The sequence below is a fragment of the Monodelphis domestica genome, chromosome 4 (genome assembly GCF_027887165.1).
Source record: "Monodelphis domestica isolate mMonDom1 chromosome 4, mMonDom1.pri, whole genome shotgun sequence".
NCBI lineage: Eukaryota > Metazoa > Chordata > Mammalia > Didelphimorphia > Didelphidae > Monodelphis > Monodelphis domestica.
The window spans coordinates 42,688,863-42,713,180 of record NC_077230.1 but is presented as its reverse complement, the minus strand read 5'-3'; the positions used below and the strand labels follow the sequence as shown (position 1 = coordinate 42,713,180).

The following is a 24,318-nucleotide window of genomic DNA, read 5'->3' as shown; positions in this document are numbered from 1 at the left end:
AACTCCACCAACAATGCATTAGTGTCTCAATTTTGCCACATCCCCTCCAACATTTATTATTTTCCTTTACTGTCATATTGGCCAATCTACTAGGTGTCAGGTGGTACCTCAGGATTGTTTTGATTTGCATTTCTCCATTATGAGAGATTTAGAATACTTTTTCATGTGCTTATTGATAGTTTTGATTTCTTTATCTGAAAACTGCCTATTCATGTCCCTTGACCATTTGTCAATTGGGGATGTACACTTCATTTTAAGATCACATAGCCCCTAACATATTTTGACCTGCCCAAATTGATCTTTTGCTTGGTTGAATGATTTGCAATTGGAAATATAGCTTCAGTTCTCTGAATCAGACCAAAGTGGGGACTAAAGATAGTAATGAAGAAAGTCAAACATTTTTGTACTTTCTTGTGTAAGTGAATAGATACACTAAATCACTTTAGAAATTACAAATAAACTCTGATCAACTTAAGAGGTTTCTCAAAGTCCTAAACTTTATTAGCATAACTACCCAAGAATTTTCCAGCTGTGTTGTTCCTCCCACTCTTTCAAAATGAAAAATTTAACTGGCATCAGGGTATTCTTCCAGACACAGGCCCTGATGTCCTGGACCCTAATTTCCATTCAGATACAGACTTAAAGTGGAGAGTGGAACAGTATAATCACTTCATTCCAAGCAAATTTGACTCCCTAAGCTACTAGGTACTTAATAGAAGCTGTGATGGGTGCCAGGATCTGAATTTTAATGAAGGCTCAGTCAAACAATAGTGAAAAATATGAAACTTTGAGGGCAGGGTAGTTGTGCTGCACAAAGAATTTGGGCTTTGGACCCAGAGAGGCACCCCAAAGAGATGATCTAATTTTTTTTATCTTTGTCCTTGTTTTTTTTCTTAGTGGATCCAAGTAGCTTTCCTAGTCTCTGAGTTGATAGAGCAGGCAGCCAGCACATGTCCTAATTTATTGAACATGTAAATATCCTCCTGTTAGGAGAGTTTCCTATAGGAATTGAAGCTTTGAATAACCCAGTTTTACACTGAATAGATTTGTCATGGAGCATCATTGGAGGGAGTGATTTTGACATAGATGGTTAGGACACTACTCAGTAGAATTCTAAGCCAAGATTCCAAGGGAATGGGAAAACCTTAAGGTTGCATTGAAGAGTCTCTTCTAAAACAAATTTCTTCTTCCAACAATCCTGAATTCCAACTTACCTATTTCAAATAGGGATATTTATTCACCTGGAATTTTCAGGATATTCTGTTTGAAGTTCTAATGGATGCTGTAGTCCTCGTCCAATTTTTTGGGCATAAAATCAGTCCAATGCAAACAGTTCCTAGTATAGCTGTGGGTGAGCCCAGTGATAGCATGGGCTAGTTATGATTGAGACTAGTGACTTAAGAAGCTAAAATTTAGTAGACTAAGACAGTGATACAGGAGAAGTATCTCACCCCAGCATTGATTTATTCATTGGTATTCGGACTCAAGATATGACCAATGGGAAAATTTGATAAATAACATTTTTATTCTTTTATGCCATCAGGCACAAATCAAATTAATTGGTTCCTACTCTCTCCACACTTGCAGTTAAAGCATCCAAACTGTTCAATTGAGGGCAATACTGATGGGCATTTTTTTCAGTGATTTTTTCAGTCATGTCAGACTCTTCATGTCCCCATCTGGGGTTTTCTTGGCAATGATACTGGAGTGATTTGCCATTTCCTTCTCCAGCTCATTTTACAGATAAGGGACCAATGCAAACAGGGTGAAGTGACCCTATGGTCACACATCTATTAAGTCTCTGAGGCTTGATCTGAACTCAGGAAAAAGAGTATTCTTTGACTCTAGCCAGTGTGCCACCTCGCTGTGGTTAATGCTTATATTGTAGTAAGGAAATTAGAATATTGATTAAGATATTGATTGAAATAAGATATTTTATAAAGAGATCTCTGAGTGTACAAGCAAGGCAGAGAGCAGTTTGTGAGACCAGAATTTGGAAGGAAGAACACAGGAAAAGGTTCAGTCAGTTGGTGAGGTCCGCTGACTGACTGGGTCAGACAGACACCAGAGACTTTATTCTTGGCTGGTGAAAGGGACGAGAGAACTCTGAAAACCATCTGAAGAGAGTTTCTACTTTCTTGATGGAGAGAAGTCATATCTAAGAAGAAGCTGGTAGATCTGCTTTGCTGGATAACAGTTTTGGAGGAGAAAAATTGAAGCTGTTTGTCTGGTCTCCGGGCAATACCAAGATTATTGCATTGTCCCTTAGCAGCTACCATCTTGGCTGACTGAATTTAGATGTACTTGGAGAATCTCTTTATGAAATTAAATTATTTTAATAAGGATTTTAGGTAGATTTATGGTCAGCATCTTGGGTTTTTAGTTAGTGTAAGTGTAGTTTTAGTGTAGCCAGAAGAACAGAGGACTCCACCATGAGGTGGATGTAGCAGGTGGGTGGAGACAGTTCCCAGTTAGTGTTAAGATTTCTTTGTTCTTAATCCTTATTTTCATATTACTAAACATAAATAAATAGCTTTACATATGTATATCTTTTATTATATGTATGTATATATACACACATATATATATAGTGTGTGTGTGTGTGTTTCCAAGAACCTCTTATATTAATCTAAGGAAGGGAAGCCATTCCTGGCTTTCCTTCAGAGAGGAGAGTTAAAAGATACTTTTGTCGACACCAAACCAAGTATCTTATCAGTACTTCTCACAACTCCAATTTATCAACATTATTTCTTCAATATTAACTAATAGTTAATATAAACTAATTTTACTTGCATTTAATTAGTAAGTTTATTAGAAGGATAAATCTAATTAGTGTTTCTATTGCACTAGACCTATACCCCGAATTGCAAGAAGGACCACTAAAAGTTTTAGGCAATGAAGAAAGGAAGAATCATAGAATTTTGGAGCTAGAAGGGATGTGGTACAATTTTTGTGGAAAAGAAGACTAATTTTATGGAAAAGAAAACTGAGACCCAGAAAGGATAAACCATTAGCCATGACTGTCTATCCAGTTAGTGGAAAAGGCTAGTTTCTTGATTCCCAGGCTAGTGCTCCATCTCACTTCTTCCCTTTGATATAAACAATGCTTAGCCATTATTCTAATTGAGGTGAGGGGGAGAGACTGGAGGAAGTGACACTTGCTGAAAACTTATGTGATGAAAGTCTGAACTGGGATGGTGGCTGTTGAAATGGAGAGGAGAGGAGATACAGGAAAAACAATAGCAAATGGTAATAAAAGGTTTTTATTTTAGGGCTTTGGTTATGGTGATAATGTAGATGATAATTCAATTTCAACTCGACAAATATTTATGGTCAGATAGATAGTGAGGTGAATAGAGTGTCAGATCTGGAATCAAGAAGATGTGTTCAAATCTAGCTTTTAACAAGAGCTGGGTGACCCTGGTTAAGTCTGTTAATGCTACCTTATAATTGCTTCTTCTCCTTTTTTTAGTTTTTAGTCCTTAACTTCTGTCGTAGAATCAATATTATGTATTGGTCCCAAGAATGAAGAGTGGTAAAGGCTAGGCAATGGGTGACTTGCCCAGGGTCAGATAGCTAGGAAGTAGATGGGGCCAGAGTTGAACCCAGGACTCCTGTCTCTTGGCCTGGTACCTAGCTACTACTTTCTTACTAACATCAGCATGTGCCAGCTGAGACCATTTTATATTATGAGGCCTTAATTTTGCCTTAGTTTCCTTGTCTAAAAAATAGGGATGATAATAATAATAATAAGTAAATAAATAATTTGGATAAAAATAGTGCCTGCCTCCCAGAGTTGTTATGAAGGTCAAATGAGAAAATAATTGTAAAGAGCTTAGGACAGTGTCTAGCACATAGTGTCACATAAAGTTAGGTCTTACTATTATTATTACTATCAATGGCAAAAAAGATAAATGGGTACTAGAGGAAAATGAGGAATTCTATTTTATTTTTTAAATTTTTTTAAAATTTAAAACCCATACCTTCTGTCTTAGAATCAATATGGTGTATTGGTTCCAAGGCAGAAGAGTGGTAAGGGCTAGGCAATGGGGGTCAAGTTACTTGCCCAGGGTCACACAGCTAGGAAGTGTCCTAAGCCAGATTTGAACCTAGGACCGCCTGTCTCTAGTCCTGGCTCTCCATCCACTGAACTACCCAGAGGCCCCCAGGAATTCCATTTTCAAAAGAATTTTAGATATCAGTGAAGCTGTAGGTAGAGCTATCCTCTAGACCAATGGTCTTTAAAAAAGGGGCCATGGCCAGCTCCCAAGGGGTGTGATATCAACTGACTTGAGGGTGGGAAAATGGATCAGATCTCATTGTCCCCTCCTTAGCCCAGAATAAGACTTGTTTCCAACACAACTTTCATCCTTTCAATCTAACTTCTCCCTTGGCTGGGCAAGACCTTCCCTCTTCTGAGTAGGGCTCAGCCCTAGCAGGGGAATTAGAATGTAACCTGGTCAAGTAGGCAGCAGCAACCACACAAGGGGGATGGGGAAATCTCCCTCCTGTTCCCTGTCCCTCTTGCTCTGCCCCACATTCACTCACTATCCTCCGCATTAACTCCCTGTGCAATAGGGAGCCCTTGGAAGTGGAGCTTTGCACTTCAGGATAGTGATGGGTGAGGAAGGGCTCTGCATCGTCTCAATTTTTGTGGGACGATGAGCCTGACAGGACCAGCAGGCACTGTTGGGTTATAAAGTGCATCTTAGATCCCCTTACATCATCTCTCTCTTTTTTTAACTCACCTTTCTTATAACCTTACCTCTTTTGGATGAGGACCTCATTCTCCTCGGAATCTCCTAGGTTTACAACTTCAGTGTACTTTTCATCTTCTTGCTCTCTCTCATCCCACATATCCAATTGGCTGCTAAATCTTGTCATTTCTACTTCCACAATACCTTTTGTATCTGACCCTTCTTTTTATACATACAGCCACCATCCTAATTCAGGCCATTCTCATGTGGGCTCTGCCAGTCATCTCCTAATTGGACTCATTTCTTAAATATTTCCTCTCTCTAATTCATCATCTACACATCTCCTAAAGTCACATTCTTAAGCCTTGTTCTGACCAGGAAACTCCTCTAAAGAGTAAGTTCCAGTGATTTCCTATTGATGCTAAAATAAAATATTATTTCATCTTTATCTGATTCTCTAAAATAGCTATTTGTTGGTGCTAAGTTTTATAATATACATAATTATATGACAGAGGATGTGCATGTTTAGAATGACATATAATTGTATAATTATGCAATATTAATTATAACATGAAAATTTTAGAAATTATTTCTTGTGCATACTAATTATATACATTATGGTTACAAATAACTATATAATTATGCAATATTATTTATAACATGAAAAATTTAGAAATTATTTCTAATGAATAATAATTGTATACATTATGGCTATATAGGACTTATTTCCAAATTGGTAAACATTATGTATATTTGTAGTATGTGCCTTTTATTTTTTAACCTTATAAGAGTGCTAGTTCAAAAAAGCTTGAAGACCATCACTCTAGACAACTTAGAGAGGGTGAGAAAGCATGATAAATATAGATTTGAGAGTCACTAGGTTATAATTGAAAGCATGTGAAGAAAACTCCCTGAAAGAGAGAGTGTATAAGAAGAAGCAAAGTAAGACTGATTGAGTTTTACTGAATGATTATTTTGTCAAGAGGGAAAAGAAATATCCATGATGGAAAGAGACAGAATGGTGAGAGAGAGAGAGAGAGAGAGAGACAGAGACAGAGAGAGACAGAGAGAGACAGACAGAGAGAGAGAGAGACAGAGACAGAGAGAGAGAGAGAGAGAGAGACAGAGAGAGACAGAGACAGAGAGACAGAGACAGAGACAGAGAGACAGAAATAGAGAGACAGAGTGACAGACAGAGAGAGACAGACACAGACAGGCAGACAGACAGACAGACAGACAGAGAAGGAGAACCAGTACAGGCTTGAAACAATCATTCTTAGTCACTAGACTAATGCTAGAGAAGACAGTGAATTTGGAGTGTACCAGGCAATGATTGATTCAGCATTCTGAGCAGCATATTGTCACAGCAATATCCTTTGGTACTAACGGCCAGATACTGGTTGGATGAGCACGATGTTTAGATTAAGAGGCTGCTTGTAATAAAGTAAGCAATCACTCCAGAGAATGCTACCATATACTTGCTTCTCAATAACATCAGCATGTGCCAGCTGAGGCCTTGCCTGGCCTTCCTACCAACCTTTGCTCCATCAGGGCAGCTAGAATAGATGGCTTTAATTCAGCTTCTAGAATAAAAAAGTATTCATATCTTTATGACCACCCCGTGCAGTCATATGAAGTAGAAAGGTCAGCCCATGGTCAAAAATAATGAATGGTTTCTCTGTTATCAGACTAAGGCTCTGTTTGGAGTGTATTGGATGAGGGTCCATTTAGTATTAGGTACTGTTTTGTCACAGCAAGGCCCTTCAGATCCACTGCCAAAGAATGATGTAATCAGTAGAATATCATTTTCTAGACCTTGGGTGCATCTATGATTTCTCTTGGAAAAGGATATCAGTCATTATTAACTGGTGTCCCAAACATTGTCTAGAGAGGGAAGGAAAGGCTACAGTGGATGCTGATGGTTTGAGTTTCTTGGGGGTAAAATCTCTTTTCTAATAAAATGGCGCCCAATACATTTAAGCAGTTAAATTAATATAAACAAAATAAAAATAAAATGAAAGCAGCTTAAAAGTAGTCAAAATGCTGGCAACAAGGTTTGCTAGAAACAAAACATTAACAACCTTCCCCCCTCCCAAATTTTGACAATATCTCATCATTGCACTATAGAATCATCAATTGCAAATAACAATATGAAAAAGGGAATGTGTAGAATTCTACTGGTTTCTGTATACCACAGACATGACAGCAGGTTTGTATTCTCATTTTACTAATTGAGTCAGGGAGCAGTTAAGTGACTTGCCCAGGGTCAGTAAATGTCTGAGACAGGATCTGAATTGAGGTCTTCCTGATGCCAATTTTAGTACTCTACACAAAAGGGAATGAAACCGATTTTGAAGTTTTTCATCTTTAGTTTGTGAATTAAAAACTTTTTTTGATAACTTTGATAACTGCTTCATCATAATTGTTATTCTTTGCAATTCTGTGTGTACTTTATTTTATGCATTTAATGTTATTTTATTTTGATAAGAAGTCCCAATGCTTTACTAGTTTGCCAGAGAGGTTCATGATACAAAAATATGTTAAGTGCTCTGAACTAGATAAACTCTAAGGTGACCCAATTCCAAATCTCTCTAATATCCTTTTTATGCATGAGAACTGATGGTATCTCTCAATCTCTCTTTCCTCTTTCCTTTACCTCCCAGTCCTCTCACCCTTAACAGTTGGTTGGCTGTTTATTCTTTGTAAAATATGGAATTGAATACATGCTCTGACACAGTTGTAAGTGAACTTGGTATGCTACAGAGATAATTAATGATGGACAACTTCTCAGCTGTTTTTGTGGGGGTAGTCTGAGTTATTTGGCCTCTTGGTCTACGAATGAGCAGAATGGTATAGTGTTGAGGCTTGCTGACTTAGGCTTCATGAATGCAAAAATCACGGGTCATTAAAAAAATAGACTTGAGTTCTCTTGAATCTTTAAGATGTTTCAGGAAGACAAAACAAAGTTCCCCAAAAGTAGTTCTAGAGAAAGTTTAACTTAATTAAGAACCTTTTTCTAAAATGTGTGTAAAGTTTTGTTCCCATAGTTCCCATAACGGCTAATGTTATTTTAGAGTAGAGATTCCTCAGTCTGGAGGTAACAATCTTAAAAAATATTTTGACAACTGTACTTCAATATAAATGTTTTTCTGTGTAATCCTATGGATTTCACCTTATATATTTGAAGACATTACTCTGAGAAGTTCATAGGTTTCACCAAATGGGCTAAGGGCACCATGACACACAGAAAGGTTAAGAATACTTGATTTACGATAATAAGCAACACAGTGTCAGAAATATGTAAGACAGAGGAATATGTAAGTTTAAAGTGAGTTGAAATCCAAAAACCAGGGCACAAATAGTTTTATTCTTAATGTTTAACTGGTGAATGATAGTAAGGAAAAGTAAAATGTAAGGAAAGGTAAAAAAGATAAAATGGGCTGATCATTTAATAAGTTTTACCCAATGATGTCCTGTACTTTTTTAAAACTTAAGAGCATATCCAATTTACATGAGAATAGTTTCTTCTTTGACTTTTTAGTTGAATCTCCAGGATTTATATGCATATATAACAATATCATCTCTGAAGAGATATTTTATTACCTCTTTGCTCATTTTGATACCTTCCATTTCTTTGCTTCTCTTATTACTATTGATAGTATTTCTAGTAAAATATTAAGTAATATTGCTTATAATGGGAATCTGTTTCACTCTTGATCTTAAAAAGGAAGGCTTCTAATTTGTCTCCATTGCAGATAATATTTGCTGATGGCTTTAAGTATATATATACTTAATTTTAATTATATATTTATTATATATAATAATAATAAAAATATATATAATAAATAAATATATAATAAAAATATATAATATAAATATAATAATATATAATATATAATAATATATATAATATATTAATATATATTATATATATAAAATAATAAATTAATTAATTTAATAACTTAATCTCATTAATTTTAGGAAAAATACATTTATATCTATGCTTTTGAGTGTTTTTTTTTTTAACCTTTACCTTCCATCTTAGAATCAATACTGTGTATTGGTTCCAAGGCAGAAGAGTAGTAAGGGCTATGCCCAGGGTCACACAGCTAGAAAGTGTCTGAGGCCAGATTTGAATCTAGGATTTTCCATCTCTAGGCCTGGCTCTCAATCCATTGAGACACCCAGCTGCCCTTCAAGTGCTTTTTTTAAAAAATATGAATGAGTATGGTATTTTGCCAACATGTTTTTTTTCATCTATTAATAATACATGCATTTGATTTTTCTTACTTTCTTATTGATGTAATCAATTATGTTAATAGTTTTCCTTACATGAAACCAACCATCCATGCATATCTGGTATAAATCCTGTTTGGTCATAATGTATAAACTTTGTCATATATTGTAGTCTCTTGACTAATATTTTATTTGGAATTCTTATATCTATATATCTTAATGAAATTAGCCTATAATTTTCTTTCTTTTGGCTCTTCCTGGTTCATAAAAGGAGTTTGGCAGGACTATTCTTTACAAATTATTCTAAAAATTTTATTTAATATCATATGACTTCTGTGACTTTAACATAAAAAATTAATATAGAAGTTAAAATTGGTTTTTCTTTGCTACATTATTTAGGTTTACTCAAGAAACACCTCTTATCAGTCTCCCCTTCAAAGCCCAATAAAATTTTATATAACTCAAACTTTCCCAACACAACATTTTGGAAAACCATTTAGAATTTTATTAAGAATGTATAACATTGTACAGGTATTCAAATACTGGTATGATACATAAATACCTTACTGAAAGGACACCACCTTTAAACATATTGACTGCTTTGTCTGTTAAATAGACAGGAACTTGTGAACACATCTATTATACAGAATTTCTCATTCAACAGAATTCACTGTATCCACATCAGCAAAGCAGCATGAGCATGGGCTATTGGTCAGGATGAGGAAATAGCCTTGTTATGTAGAATTGGATGTTACAATGGTTTCCTTAAAAAAGAACCTTATCATAATCATTTATTTTAAACTTTATGCTACATTTAAATTCCAAATCCTTTCATGGTTTTTGACTTAACTGGAATGTGTAAACATGCCTGTTGGTGTGTGAATATTTCCTCTTTCTGTTAGCATCTCTTTGTTTAGGATTTGATAGAATTGATAGATTTAAAAATAATTAAAATCTGCCTTTTAATATTGGTTGATCCTACATGTGAGTCTTGAATATATTCTATGTGATTTCAATTATATTTTTAACAACACATTAAGAGACAGAGCAGAAAGAGTTCTGGATCAGGAGTCAGAACACCTGGGTTCTAGGAAAAGGTTTGCTTCTAAGCAGTTGTGTGACCACAAAAAAGTCACTTAATCCCTGCTGGCCTTGGTTTCATCATCTTTAAAAGAGAAATTGGATTAAATGATCATCTACATTTTTTTTTCTTTCTCTAATGTTCTTTGAGTCATAAAGGCCTCTTGAATTTATTATGATTCTTGTGAAATAAAATACAAAATATTACTTCATTTGGAACCAAGGATCCTAACATAAAAAAAAAAAAAACAACAACCTATAACTGCATTGCTGGCATCTGATTTTCTTTATTTTAAAAGATTTAGCCTCTGCAGGATAAACAATATCTAATCTGAGACCAGTCTTGAATTTTATAGTTTTGAAAATGGAAAATTAACTTTCACATCTTGCTCTTGACTTCCAGGAGAAGATAAATTCCTTCCTAAAGACATTTACTGCACTTTTCTGAATGTCCCAAATTATCAAAGAGAGAACACTAAGCAGACAGGCAAAGAAGCTTTCAGAACTTTACTGTAAAATTTTAAGAGAATGCAGGTCAGGGAATATGAGAGATGAATAAAGCCACATTTTCCCTTCCTTCTTCTCAGAAATTACTCATCTTTTTAATTAAATACAAGTTGTGAAGAAATTCTAGTTCTTCCAGATCCTATTTAGTGAACCAGAGACTCAGTAAAAGCAACCTAACACGAGAATTAAGTTCTAAACCCAAACATACCACCTACTCTATATTGGGGTGACAGGAATCCCCAATTTTTATTGATCTGCTAAGCAAATTTACCTATTTAAAATATATTGGTGATAGTTGAAAAAAAGTATTTTATATGCATTAGAAAACAAAGCTTTTAAAAATATTTAATTGTGGATGATGATATCATGAGCATTTCTGCAGAGGTTTGGAAGGGTTTCTTCATGCAACTTCTAAGAATAATTCCAAGAAAAGAAATCTTTGAAGATCTGGGCCTCTGATAGCTCTGAAACACCCACCATCTCATTGGGCTATAAAGGATGAATGGCCAACAACTAGATCAAGTAACAAAACAGGGACGCGAATCTTAAGAATTTCTTAAAGTAAACAAACTTTAAGCACAAAAAACTCCTTCACTTGCTTTTTGGAAAGGAGTATAGAGATGTACATGCAATGTGTCTATTGATAGTGGTGTGCTTGTGGAGGAAATCATGCCTTCCACTGCTGTGCCCTTGGGAGATGGCAGCGCTAGGGATTCTGACTTTGAAAATCCCCCGGTATATTGGATGGGAAAGTCCAGGTGTCACTGGCTTGTTACAGGTTGCCGTCTGTCGGCTTCAAGACCCAGGAGCTGCTTGACCCCACGGATTCCTGGTAAAGGATCCTGTATCTTAGCGCAGCAGGAGCTCCTTTTGAATCTCCTGGGTGTTACTGTGAAAATATCACCGTTTAATCCCTCTTTACTGCGGTTTAATTAGGATCTGCGTCAAACTGAAAGATGATCTCTGGCGGACCCTTTCCCAGAGGAAGTCTTGAAACATTGCTTCCTGGGCACGGGGTGACAAGCTAGCAAGGACAACAAAGCTTCAGCGCCGGTATTAATTAGGTCTTCAGGGATTCTTCACCCTCTTCTTTCCTCGGCCTTCTTCCATCCTGAGTTTCCCCGGCCACCCCCCTCTCCCTCCCCCCTCCCGCTTGCAGCTTTGTTCTATTCCATCGCTATCCGAAAGGGTCATCCTCGTGATTTCCAGTTAGGTCATTCAGAGTCGAAAGTTTCAGCTCTCCGAGTCTCAGTGTTTAATTTACAACCCAACATTGTGAGGCGAGGAGGAGCGAGAAGGGCGAGGACAAGCGGTTGGTGTGGAAGGAAAGGATTGTGTCTGCGCTCTATTCCTGTATCTATGAGCTACGGTGATATTATGTACTGCACTGGGCACGGATGGCCAGGCATGTCCAATTATACCAGTGACTAAACGTATTTACTTGTCTGGCCTCCTGCTCTAATCCCGTCGGGTCTGATTTAATCCCTCACGCGGAACGGGGGTAAAAGATCACCCCGCACTCCCCACTCCACCCCAAGAGCCAGTTGTCCCCGGCCCTTGTGTCTGACTGTGAGGGTGTGCGAGTGTGTGTACTAGCAGGAACGTTCTGAGCCTGGACCACCTGCACGTGAACATTTTAAGACCTGAGCTAATTGAGAGGGGCGAGGGGCCGACGGAGAGGAAGGCCCCCCACTTCCACCTACTATTCCATACCACTTTGCACATCCGTCGTCGCTTTTTGACGTGATCTGTCAGAGTTTGAAGACACATCTGATTAGGAGAAAGGGGCAGTCGGGGGACACAGCAGCTCCTTTCATTCTGGTGATGGTGCGGCGCCACAGCTGTCCTTGGTGGGCTGGCTGGGACTCCCTCCCAAAGGTTGTATTTCTAAAAAGCTTCTCTGCCCCAGCAGCCTCCCAAACCCTCGAAGCTGGGAGGGCTCCAAGGCTGGTGGATTCCACGTTCTTATCTTCTGCGGGCAATCTGAGCAACGGGAAATCCTTCCTAGCCAGGGCATGGTTTACCTGTGCTAGGAGACGGGGAGGGGGGCAACTTTCAGACTTAGATGAAAGATGAAAGCGATCCGGATTGTGAAGGGAGCTGCCAACTCGGGTAATCGATCCGGGGGGCCTCTACTCGGGTGACTGGAGCCTGAGCCGGTTTGTTTGCGCGGGATGCGTTTCGGGGCATGGAACTTGTTTTTGGTTTACTTTCTCCCAGCCTGCTCCTCTTTGCATGATGCACTATGAGTTACTTTCTGTCCTACTGCAAAGCTCACGGAGGCGCCATCCTCACCCACTACCAGCTCCTGCGCGACGAGGGCTTCTTGTGCGACGTCAAGCTGGAGGCGGAAGGCAGCGAGTTCCTGGCGCACAGGTCGCTTCTGGCGTGCTCCAGCGACTACTTTAAAGCTCTATTCAAGAGTTACACCCAGGAATCTCAGGCTCCTGTTATTCGCCTGCAAGTGCCATCAGCCACCGGTCTACAGCGCCTCCTGGACTTCATCTACACTGCCTGGCTGCCTCTGTCTATGGACACGCTGGAGGACACTCTGGAGGCCGCCAGCTACCTCCAGGTGAGCGAGGCCGTGGGCTTGTGCAGCCGCTACCTGGTGCGTCACCTAGGCCTGGAGAACTGTTGCTTCGCGGCCAACCTCGCCTCCCGCTTTGGCCTGGCCGACGCGCTGCCAGAGGCTGAAAGCTTCATAGGACGCCACATGAGAGAGCTGCTGGACAGGGGCCTGGAGGCAGCGGGGCTTCTGGAGCTCAATTCGGGCTCGCTTAGGGCAGTGCTGGGCTCCTCCGACGTGCCTTTCGTGGCCGAGGTCCGGCTACTGAACTTGGCGCTGAGCTGGTTGCAGCGGGAACCCGCGGCAGAACGCCTACCGCAGTGTTGCAGTCTCCTGGAACGTATCCGCTTCGGCCTGGTGCCCCCCGAAGTGCTCCGACGGGTCTATTCTGGTTCGGGCCTCAACCTTCCCGCCCGGGTCAAGGGCCTAATTATCCAGGCTCTTAGCTACCACACAGCCACCTCTCGCCAGCCCCTCATGCAGAGTGAGCAGACCAGTTGCAGGAGCCCCAAAACGCGCATTTTGCTGGTTGGGGGGCGCCGGGCCAGGGAGGCAGCGACTCAAAGCACTGAAGATGCTCAGATAGCTCAACAGGAGGATGCAGGTGGTGTCGGCGGAGTTGTAGAGGAACAGGCAGAAGAGGAGGTGCGACCTGAGGAAGCGGATGATTGGAAACTGACCCAAGACGTGGTCTCCTTCGACGTGTACAACCACCGCTGGCGTAGCCTCACCAGGCTGCCCGCCCCATTGCAGGGACACTGCGTGTGCACTATCGGCAGCTTCCTTTACGTGCTGGGAGGGGAGACCCCGGCAGGCAGCTCCTCTTCTCTTTTTCCCACGGTTCCACTGGAGGTCACGGCCCAAGTGCACCGCTATGATTCGCACTTCCACAGATGGGCCTCCATACCTACCATGAAGGAGGCCCGGGCCCATTTCTGGTGCGGTGCTGTGGGCGACAGCCTTTTAGCCGTCGGGGGTGTGGGCGCAGACGGGGCTGCTCTGGCCTCTGTGGAGATATACGACTTGGGCCGAGACCGCTGGACAGCGGCCAGGGAGTTGCCACAGCCAGTGTATGGTCATGCCGGGGCCGTCGGGACCTGTGGCACAGTGTACATATCCGGGGGCAAGCTCGGAGGGCGGCCAGTGGATGGTAGCTTGGGAAGGGGCGGCAGCATCCGGGACGTGTACGCTCTCAGCCCAAGGGAGAAGGTGTGGAGTAAGAGAGCGCCCATGAGCATCGCCCGCTTTGGGCACCACATGGCTACGCTGCGCGGCGCGGTGTTTGCTTTTCTGGGGCGCTATGAGCTCTTCTCAGAGATCGAGCGCTACGATCCCGGGGCAGATCAGTGGACTCGGTTGCGGCCTCTGCTCTATGACCGCTTCTGCTATGGCCTAGCTGTGGTGGAGGAGACGGCACTTTTGCTAGGTGGGTTAAAGTGGCAAGATTCCAGACAAGTGCCCACTCGCAATGTGGTAGGCTATGATTTGGACCTTGACTGCTGGGAGGATATTGGCTGCGACATGCCCCAGGCCTGGAACGGCCTGAAGTGTGCAGTGTTGCAATTAGCAGAAGAGGAAGAGGAAAGTGTGGAAAAGACAAAGAAAGTGGAAACACAGGCTGAGGTGCATTAAATCAAGCGCTTCTCATTTCAGGAGAAATGATGAGGAAGTTATGAAACTGGGTGTTTCTGACTAGCTTGGTGTCCCCAGAATGATGTTCTTTCTCTTCCAATAGAGCTTTAAACTTAGATTCCAGGGTCTGCAGGATGGGGACAAGCAGTCTGAAGGAAGTACTAAATGGAAGTCAGTTTCAGCAGAACTAGTGCTAGAAGGTCCCTCCCTACCAAACTAGCAGAAATAGAAAGGAGTAAAAGAAGACAAGGAAGAAGAAAGATAAGATCTAGCTTCAGCAATCAGATTTCTTGGAAGAAATTCTTGGGTTAGCAAAGTTTTAGAGTATCTTCTATTTAAAAAAAAAACTATCACTTAAAATTGAGATTTACAAGATAGTCAATAGTCAATCATCTTTGTGCCAACAACGAAAACCCAAGATAAAAAGCAAAGCTCTTCAAGTATTGGAAAAGGTTAGCAACTAGGAGACTTTAAAGGTCAGCCTTATTCTATTAAAGAGGTGAGTCCTCACAAAAGGGCATAAAACTGTTGGAAGGGAACTATGATTTTACATATCGTAGCTATAATTGTTATTATACCCTATTTAATGTCTTAAAAATATCTAACTGAGAGAACATCTCTGGGAAAATAATTTGTGATGGCAAGGCCTTCGGGCAGGCTTACTTTTTTTTTTCTGGCTTGGTTTTAGATAGAATTTTAGTTTTGTTTACACATGAGTCCTTAGCGTTTATAGTGAAGAGGCTTAAGATGTGGGTCTAACAGTAAATAAAATATTTCTGCATCTATATTCTTTAAGTGAAAGCTCTCCACTCATGCTCTTTTCGTAGATAAAACTGATTTATTTTCCCTTCTTTAACACCTCCTCCCATTCTGGAAAATTAAAAGGCTAACATAATGGAATGCATAGTAAGATGAGGGTTTAATTTTTGTGCAAAATGAATTGGGAAATCCAGTTTTTAAAGGTCTCAGAGAGAATGCTTGTTTAAAGTCAAGAGGCTTGGGCCACCCACAGCCTAACATTTAGAACTCTTAATATAGCAGGATAACGACATGACCATGTTACAAGGGCATGGAATGTGTAAAAGTTTTATATGAATAAATTAAATGCTTTATAAGTATTCTTTTGAAAGCTGCATTTGTTCTGACTTCTCTCTCCAGTGCTCTCTCTTCCCTTCCAGGTTCCATGTTAATACAGCACCTGCAGCAGGTGCATATTAAATGTTTATAGAATTGAATACAGTCAGACTGGCATCTGAAATGCTCTTCAAGAAGGCATCACAAAGAACAGTGTCAATGCACGCTTTCATGCTGGGAAATCCATGAGTAAAGGTTTAATTTTTATCTGCTAATCAAAGTAAAGTTCAGGCAGAAAAACTGTTGCATAGCAACAGACCTAGGCCTCTCCTTTAATTGCCTGGTGGCCACATGATATCGCCTGGTCTATGTGCATTATCCATCCATTGCTATCAAATATTTTTATGGATATATTTATATGGTTTTGGTCCATTAAACAGCAACAGGCCTTTAAATAGTTGTTAGAAGAGCACACTTCATTTCAGGACAAGCATTAAAAAAAACTAAATGTACAAAATCCACAAATTTAATGTGTGTCTGTGTCAGTACTCATGCAGTAAGTAAATGCCATTGGCTTTTTTTTTTTTTACAAATAGAGTTTTTTAAATGACAAAAAATAATACACTGGACCTCAAATCCTATCTCATAAGAACATTAAAATGTGATTCCTCATCCATTTTGATTACATATAGAAGTACTGAAAATGGGCTGCAGAAAGGCCACTTTCCCTGTACAATTGTGCAAAGTCTGCAAAACAATAGCAATTCAAATGTAATTTAAAAAGCAAATAAAAGAAAGTTCCCCTGTGTAGCTTTCACTTCCTCTTTCACAGTGAGGATAATCACTGGAAAGTATCTGAGCTCTTCAAGATTAAAGTACATTCACTGAGCTTAACAGGCTACAGTAATAAAGCTGATTAAAAGTAGGTCTCAAGATAGACAGTCATGGAGATGGGGTGACCCCCCTCCTCTGAAAACATCAAATTGTGACTTTTAAATTATGCAGCCAGACACTGAGAAGCAGCACAATCATCATCATGCTGAGATCACGTTCAAAAACAAGCTAATAATTATAAATATATGAAGAGGAGTTTCTCACATACACACTCCATTTTAGAGAACAGTTCAAGAATATAAAAAAAAAAGTCTGTTGTTTCTCACAAATATAACTCACTGGAACATTTCTGAATAGACAGTACCCTTTTGCCCCACACAGAGTACATCTTAATTTTTCTGAAATATTTCTCCAATTTTTAGTACATCCAAACTTCAACTTATCAGTTATTTTTTGCTTTCTTGTAATTACTTAGTTTAATTTATAGATGAGGAAAACAAGTAAGCTAACTGTAAAACTCATTTATTGAATTTATACTTGGTGACTTTTTTTTTTAATTTGCAGTTCCAAAATATGAGGTTGGTGTTATTTGTGTAGCTGCCTTATTGGGTGAGTTAAATCTGTTAAAAAAAATCAATACTCAAATTCTTAAACACTCTCACAACATCCCATCACTAGAAAAATAAAGAAAGATTTAAATCAAGAAAAAATAAAGCAGCTATCTCTTTGATTTTGGTCTTTTTTTTTTTACAAAAAAACTTACAAAGCTTTCCCCTGATATACCATTATGTTCCCATAGGTTTGCAATAATAATAATAATAATAATAATAATAATAATATTTTCCATTATCTTGCTTTCAAAAGTTAATTAACTATTAAGACATGGATATCAGATACCTGAACTTTTCTTATAGCAATGATTTTCTATTTTGCTTAACTCTCTTTTGTACTAACCTACATTTCACAAAAATAAAACTACAGCATTAAACTTTGTGCAGTGTTTAAGAAAATTCTTAGCACATTTTAATAAATATAAAAGATTTATGTTCTTTCCCACAAGATGTCTGCATCTGAAAAATGTGATTCAGTTCTAAAGTTTTGTTTCATATAAAATTAACTTAAAGAGACAGTAAAGGTCCTATAGTAAACTGTCTGCAAGATTTACTATTTGAGGTCTTCCTGTCTCCACAGCTATTTGCAAAAATTAATTTTAAATTATTAAAGACAGTTTATTTTGCACAAGGTAAACACAAGCCGAGCACTGGTCGCATATAAAATATACAAATGTTCATTAAAGACAGTGATATCATGAGGTTTACTTCATATAGTTCAGCAACATTAAAATATAATTTACCAAGTTTTTCACACATGAATATAAAAACTACCTTATGTACTTGTTCAAAGGATAGGAGGGTGCCAGATGGCTTGAAGACAAGACGATTACACATGCGTTTCAATGTATGAATGGGTATGCACTAGAGAGGATATAAGTACATCTACTTCAGAAGAAACATTTAATGGGTCATTTGGGGTGCTTTTTTGACAGATATCCAAGAAGAGGTCAAGGTACATCTCTTTCCACTCTTGAAAGTCTTTAGATGTCAAATCTGGATTGTCTAGAACTTTATCTATAATGGCTACTTCTCCTTCTCTAGCCTGAAAAAAAAATAACACAGTTAGTACCATATTCCATCTAAACCTTTAGGTCAACATACCAAGTCCTTCCATTTACATTCTGACAAGTAGTTTCCCTTCCCACATTGACAGTTCTGATCATGTTACATTCATTCCTTAATCCTAGTCATCAAGTACAGCTGTGCGCCTTTATTACCTTCTGAACTGATTCTTATTCTAATAAATTCTACTCTTCTTCAGGTCCACTCCAACTCATTTTATCTGTCTTCTGGCTATTTCCACTATGCCTGTTAGCAATTCCCATGCCCCCCCTTCCACTCCTCCCCACCATCCCCCTCCTCCTCACCCCTGCTATATGCATCTTATTATCAACAAATCCTTCTAGATCCTCCAATTTTCCATTTCTTAATTTTACCGAAGGGATTTTGTAATCTTTGCAATCCATTGGTGACCAGTTTTCCTACTACTCTCTTACCCACATGTACAGTCATAAGAATTTGGCAGATGTCTATCTTCCTGATGCCCATCTTCCTATCTTTCCTTTTATCTTGCATGCTGTCTTCTATCACTTTTCTCTCTTTTGACCCCTTAGTAATCCTTTCTCTTTTGAGGTATATGAAGTCTATTTATAACACCTCTCTTTTGTTTCTATCATCCACCAATCTTCAGGTTATTTATTCTCTCAACTTTATCAATGACTTCAGTACTTGACTCAGATTTCTCCCCGCCCCCTTCCCTCTTACCATTTTCATGTAGACCATTTTCTTCAATAGTCATATTGATGATCATATCCTGAGTATACAACCCCTTATTCTGCTATATCATTAACAACCACCTTCACTGCGTGTTAGCTATATGCCATTTACCACTCCTTAAACCTTACCATCTCTCAAAAATCCTTCAAAATTTTGAAGATCTTGATTTTTGAAATCCTACTCTGTAATCAAAACCTGTCTTTGTATTGATTTCAATCTTAACATTCACATTAACAAATTCAAGTGACTCCTTGTTATTTCCAGGATAAAAGCCTCTGACTTTTTTCTTCACCAAAAAAAAGGACTTTGTTTTTCATTCACTTAAATTATCTTGAGCTTTGAGCGAATACTCTATCGTTACACATAAACAGCAAATGAGGCTAAAGTCTCACAATTTTTCCAGTGAAAGGAAGGTTTTTTTCAGTGCTCCTAATCCAGTACCTTCTCTCTGAGATTACCCCCAAGATATTTTACCATGTTTAAGATTTAAGATATGTTTATCTCTATCTTGTTTATACATAGTTGCTTGCATGCTGTCTTCCCCACTAGACTGGGAGCTCCATGAGAGTTGGTGCTGAAATTTCCCCCAGAGCTTAGCATAGTGCCCAGTATACAGAGGGTACTGAATAAATGCTGTTCAACTGGTTGACTAAACCTGCTCTTGACTCTTGATCTGGCCTGCTAATCTTTGTCTTGTTCTAGTCCATAACTCTTACTCTCACTTTCCTTCCTTAGGGTGCCATTTATTTTGATGATATATTAACTTTAGAATCATTTGGCATGCTACTAATAATATGCAGTCCTTATCCTTGAGTAAATGCTGCTGCTGCTGTTATTGTTAAAGCAGTTAGGTGGCTCAGTGGATAGGATATTAGGCCTGGAATTGGAACTTAGATACTTTGTCAAGAAAACCCCATGGACAATATTGGTAGGCTATGGTGCATGGGGTCATGAAGCATCAGACGTGACTGAACAACAATGCAAACTAATAAGTGGTGCTAGAGAAAATAAAAAAAATGAGCTGCTTTTATCTAATAACACTTTATTTTGCTAGGTCCTCAGAATTAAAGCAATTCTGCATCAGTTCCCTTGATTGCTACTGACTCCTAATCAGAATCTCCAGAATGACTGTTGCAAATAATTTGTTTTTGCCTGAAGTCCCCCAACTACATCTCCATTCCTCATAATTATGATGGATGACTGAGCTTCTTATTTCCTTAAGACGGAAGCCACCTAATGCACATTTTGCCAAAAGTTCTAACTCCAGATATTACAATCCAGTATCACCACTCTCTCTCATCTCTTTAGTGGTGGAAAACACCAGAGAGGAAGTATCTCTAACCATCACTAAAGCAAATCTCTATCTCTGCTCATTATCCCTTATTCTTATCCATCTGGTCTATTGTAATATCACTACCACAACTGCTTGCCTCCACATCTCCAGTCTATCTTTTATATTACTGCTAGACTAATTTGTTTTATGTATAGATCTAGCTATGCCACTCCTTTACGTAAAAAATTCTTCAAAATAATTAACTAAAGTAAAATATAAACTTTTACTTGACTTTCACGGCTCTTCACAATTCATTATCTCTTTTACTTTTTCTCATCCTCTTTCCTTCCAAGTAATTTGTACTCTAGCAAAACTAGACTTGTCCCCCAAACACAGACTGTGCTTTCTAGACTCTTTATATAGGCTTTCCCTATATGGAGATTAGTTGGGTCATTTTATAGAGCAGGGAACCTGAGAGTCAGAAAGTTTTTATTGTTAAATTGTTCTTTAGTTGTGCCTGATTTTTTTTTTACCTCATTTAGAATTTTCTTGGCAAAGATACTAGAGTGGTTTACCATTTCTTTCTCCAACTTATTTGAAAAAGCAGGAACCTGAGGCAAACCGGGTTAACAGAGTTAATTAAAAGTGTCCAAGGCCAGATCTGAAATGGGGAGATGAGTCTTCCTGACTTCAGGCTTAACCCTCTATCTACTCTGTCACCTAGCTGCCCCTAAATCAGAAAACCTCAAGCCCAAATTTGTCCTTTTACACTTTCTGTGTGACCCCAGGCAAGTCACTTAACCCCTGTCTGCAGTTCCCTCCTATGCAAACAGGGAACAAAAATAGCACCTACCTCTCTGGGTTGTTGTGATGATCAAATAAAATAATATTTATAAAGCATTTTGCAAACCTTAAAGCACTATATAAAGTAAACTATTTGTATTCTTATTCTTTAAACAGCTCACTCTGATAATTAAAGCTTATAATATTTATTGTAGGGAATTAAAACACTTAGAAAAATCAGGCTTTGAATTTTCTGCAAATATTAAAATTAATTCCTGTTTTTCATATAGAGCTAAGCCACAAAAGATTTGAAATCTGAGATTTTAATGAACATTTTGGGTGATATTTCCCCTCCTAATACAGTTATTATACTAAGAAAACAATAGCAGGACCATGCTTTGCCTTTTCCACTCTTTCACAGTGGTTTCTCAGGCCCTGAAAACAAGTCAAAGTCAAAAAATGAAAATATATGATTTTGAATTTTTACACCATATAATAATAATTTATGTTTAGATGAAGAATGAACTTTTGAAATAGGATTTTTTTCCTTCTGCTTGCACATCCTACCTTTAAAGTGCTTTTTAGAATTCGCAGCCTATGCAGTTTTTCATTCACTACTGGATCACTACACCTTTTAATGAAAGATTTCTTGTATTCCAGCTTGGTTGAAATTCGGTGTTCTCCTAGAGGTGATAGACTGGCTCTCTCCAGTGCCTTGTATAAATCTTGCAATGAGTCTGCTAGGCTTTCTTCTCCTATTTCATCTGCAATGTCCCAAAACAAAACAAAACAAAACAAAAAGAAGAGAACATCAGCCATTATTTGACACATCAACTCAAGCCAAATTCTGTTTCAGTGTTTGTTTACTTTTAAAAGCAAGATGAATCATTTCTGCCTAAATCTGAAAACTAGAATAATAAACTAGATAGAAACCACGTTAATACAATTTAAAAAACTGTTAAAAAGCTAGCTAAAGGAGATAAAAGAATATTATGGGAAAAGTTTCATTACCAGGAGGGAAATGTCCTGATTGATCAAATATTCTGATTGGTATCAGAGATTTATATCTGAACTTCAGAAGTCTTGTTTCACTCTTCCTAGCTAAAAGATAAAGGAAATTATAGCCTAGGAATTTTAAATGACTGCCCAGTCACTTAGAGAGTCACCAGAAGAGCTAGGATATAACCCAGGTTCTTGGACTCCTAGTCTAGCACTCTTTCTGCCACCTCATTCTTCCTCTCAAAGGAGAGTTTTGGTTTGTACATATTTGATGAAAATTCTCAAAGACTTCAAGTACAATATAATGTAAAAAGTAATCATCTTTTGATGATTCAGAATGTACTTAAACATCTCAAAGTGCTATGAGTCATTATGAAGATAAATTATGAGATTAAATGTGCTGGCTAAAGAAGTTTCTGAGTGAAGATTGTCTTTCTCCATCATGGCTTTCAGGTAATCCAATAATTCTCAGATTGTCTTTCCTAGACCTGTTTTCTAGGTTGGTTGTTTTTTCAATAAGACATTTGATGTTTTCCTCAAGAATGTCTTTCTCTAGAATTCACAGTAGTTAGTGCAGGTACTTGTGAAAGTACCTTTTCTTTATTATAAATCTTCTAAGAATACAGCAAGTAAAATTATAAAATTTCATGTTATTCTCATAATAAATATTAAAATCATCACAAAATATGACAACAAATGGCTTCATGTTGAAAGAAAAAACAAAATGGAAATTAGTAAGAAGGTACTTTAAATTAGAATGCTAAGAGGAAGAAAACTTTTATAGGGAAAGATTTTAAGTAATAGATTTCTTCCTTCCTTCCTTCTTTCCTTCCTTCCTTCCTTCCTTCCTTCCTTCCTTCCTTCCTTCCTTTCTTCTTTCCTACTTTAGAGTTTGATGCAGTGAAGTCTCTTCCAATCTATTTCTCAGTTTTCTCTTTTACTAAGATCTTCCAGGAGTCTATGGGACTTTTCTCTGTTATAAGAAACATTTACTCACACATACACCCTCTCTCTCTCTCCCTTCCTCTCTCTCTCTCTCTCTCTCTCTCTCTCTCTCTCTCTCTCTCTCTCTCACAAACACACACACACACACACACACCTTCTATCTAGGAGTAGAGAGTGGTAGTGAGATGATATCAAGTCTTAAAAACTTCTCATTGTTATTTTCCCTGGAGAATCCTAGTCCTCTTGGTCTGCAAAAGCAGAATTCGGTGTTTTCTGTATTCTTCTTTTATCTGGATCTTTGTACCTAATGTGCTGACAGTTTACTTACTGTCTAGCAATGCCACTTGTGATTGCTTCAGTAGGACCTCTATTCCTTTAGGAATGTTTCTAAACTGTTACAGTATTTGTTTGAATTTGACATTTGGTAGTACATTTTAATGGAGAAGCCATCAGAATGAAGACTAGGAGAAATTAGTATGTATCCTACATGCCAAGATACCATATGATGAAAATCATATTTATATTGTCTTAGCTTAAAAGGATGGCTCTCTTTCAGAATTAAAGAGCTTCACATGAATTTCATCTTCAACTATTTCACTAAAGGCAATACATTCTACAAGTGTGATTTTACACTCAGAGTTACATTAGGAAATTTCTTGAGGTTATCAGCACATTGCACTAGTATCACCAAATAGAAGCTGGATGTTATTTTCTGACATTTATTAAGCACCCAAGAGGCAGCACCACACAATGGTCAAAGGGTCTGCCTTTGAGTCAGAAATACTGGGTTCAAATCCTGCCTTTGCACATACTGGCTATGTGATTACTGGGTAAGTCACTTAATATTTCAGTGCCCCCAGGCAACTCTCAGATTAATTAGAGATGAGTTCCTGATCTGCACTGGTGGAGGGAGTTTCTTGCATTGATGGAATCACAGGTCTGCACCTGAAAGAAAATAAAATAAATGTAAGGGGGCTCAATCAGGGAAGTTTCCCATAGAATATGGAAAACTCCATGGTTGGGGGGGAGTGGGGAGAGGTATTCTCATCAAAATGATAGAAATCATTTTGGTTCACCCCCTACACACACACAGGCACAACATGCTTACAGTTTTCACTAAAAGTGAATATTCACTTTTTAAATGCTGGCCTAGTTCTAATTTCTAACACTGGCTTCAGACATGAAGTTATAAATCCTTATTATCATCCTCATTCTTTTAATCCTCTCTCAATTCAATATCTTTTAATTCCATGGAATAGATGAATGAATAGGATGCCTTGAAAGACAGGAAACCTCAAA

At 38.4% G+C, this 24,318-nt stretch overlaps 2 protein-coding genes across 17 annotated transcripts in view; one reads left to right on the top strand and one right to left on the bottom strand.

Annotated features, from left to right (window-relative positions):
* Window positions 1-9,415: 9,415 nt before the first annotated feature.
* The window catches only part of CNKSR2 (connector enhancer of kinase suppressor of Ras 2), a 300,281-nt gene continuing 285,378 nt past the window's right edge, over window positions 9,416-24,318 (bottom strand). For all 16 annotated transcript variants that reach the window (XM_056793338.1, XM_007493430.3, XM_056793333.1 and 13 more), the window contains 2 exons: window positions 21,643-21,839; window positions 9,416-18,285 (listed from right to left, as the gene is read on the bottom strand). In XM_056793338.1, the coding sequence (XP_056649316.1) occupies window positions 18,070-18,285; window positions 21,643-21,839 (413 nt within the window). In that variant the 3' untranslated portion in view covers window positions 9,416-18,069. The remainder of the gene's footprint in view (window positions 18,286-21,642; window positions 21,840-24,318) is intronic.
* Window positions 12,766-15,839, top strand: KLHL34 (kelch like family member 34). Its single transcript, XM_007493435.3, has one exon. The coding sequence runs from the start codon at window positions 12,766-12,768 to the stop codon at window positions 14,719-14,721; it is 1,956 nt and encodes a 651-aa protein (XP_007493497.1). The 3' UTR covers window positions 14,722-15,839.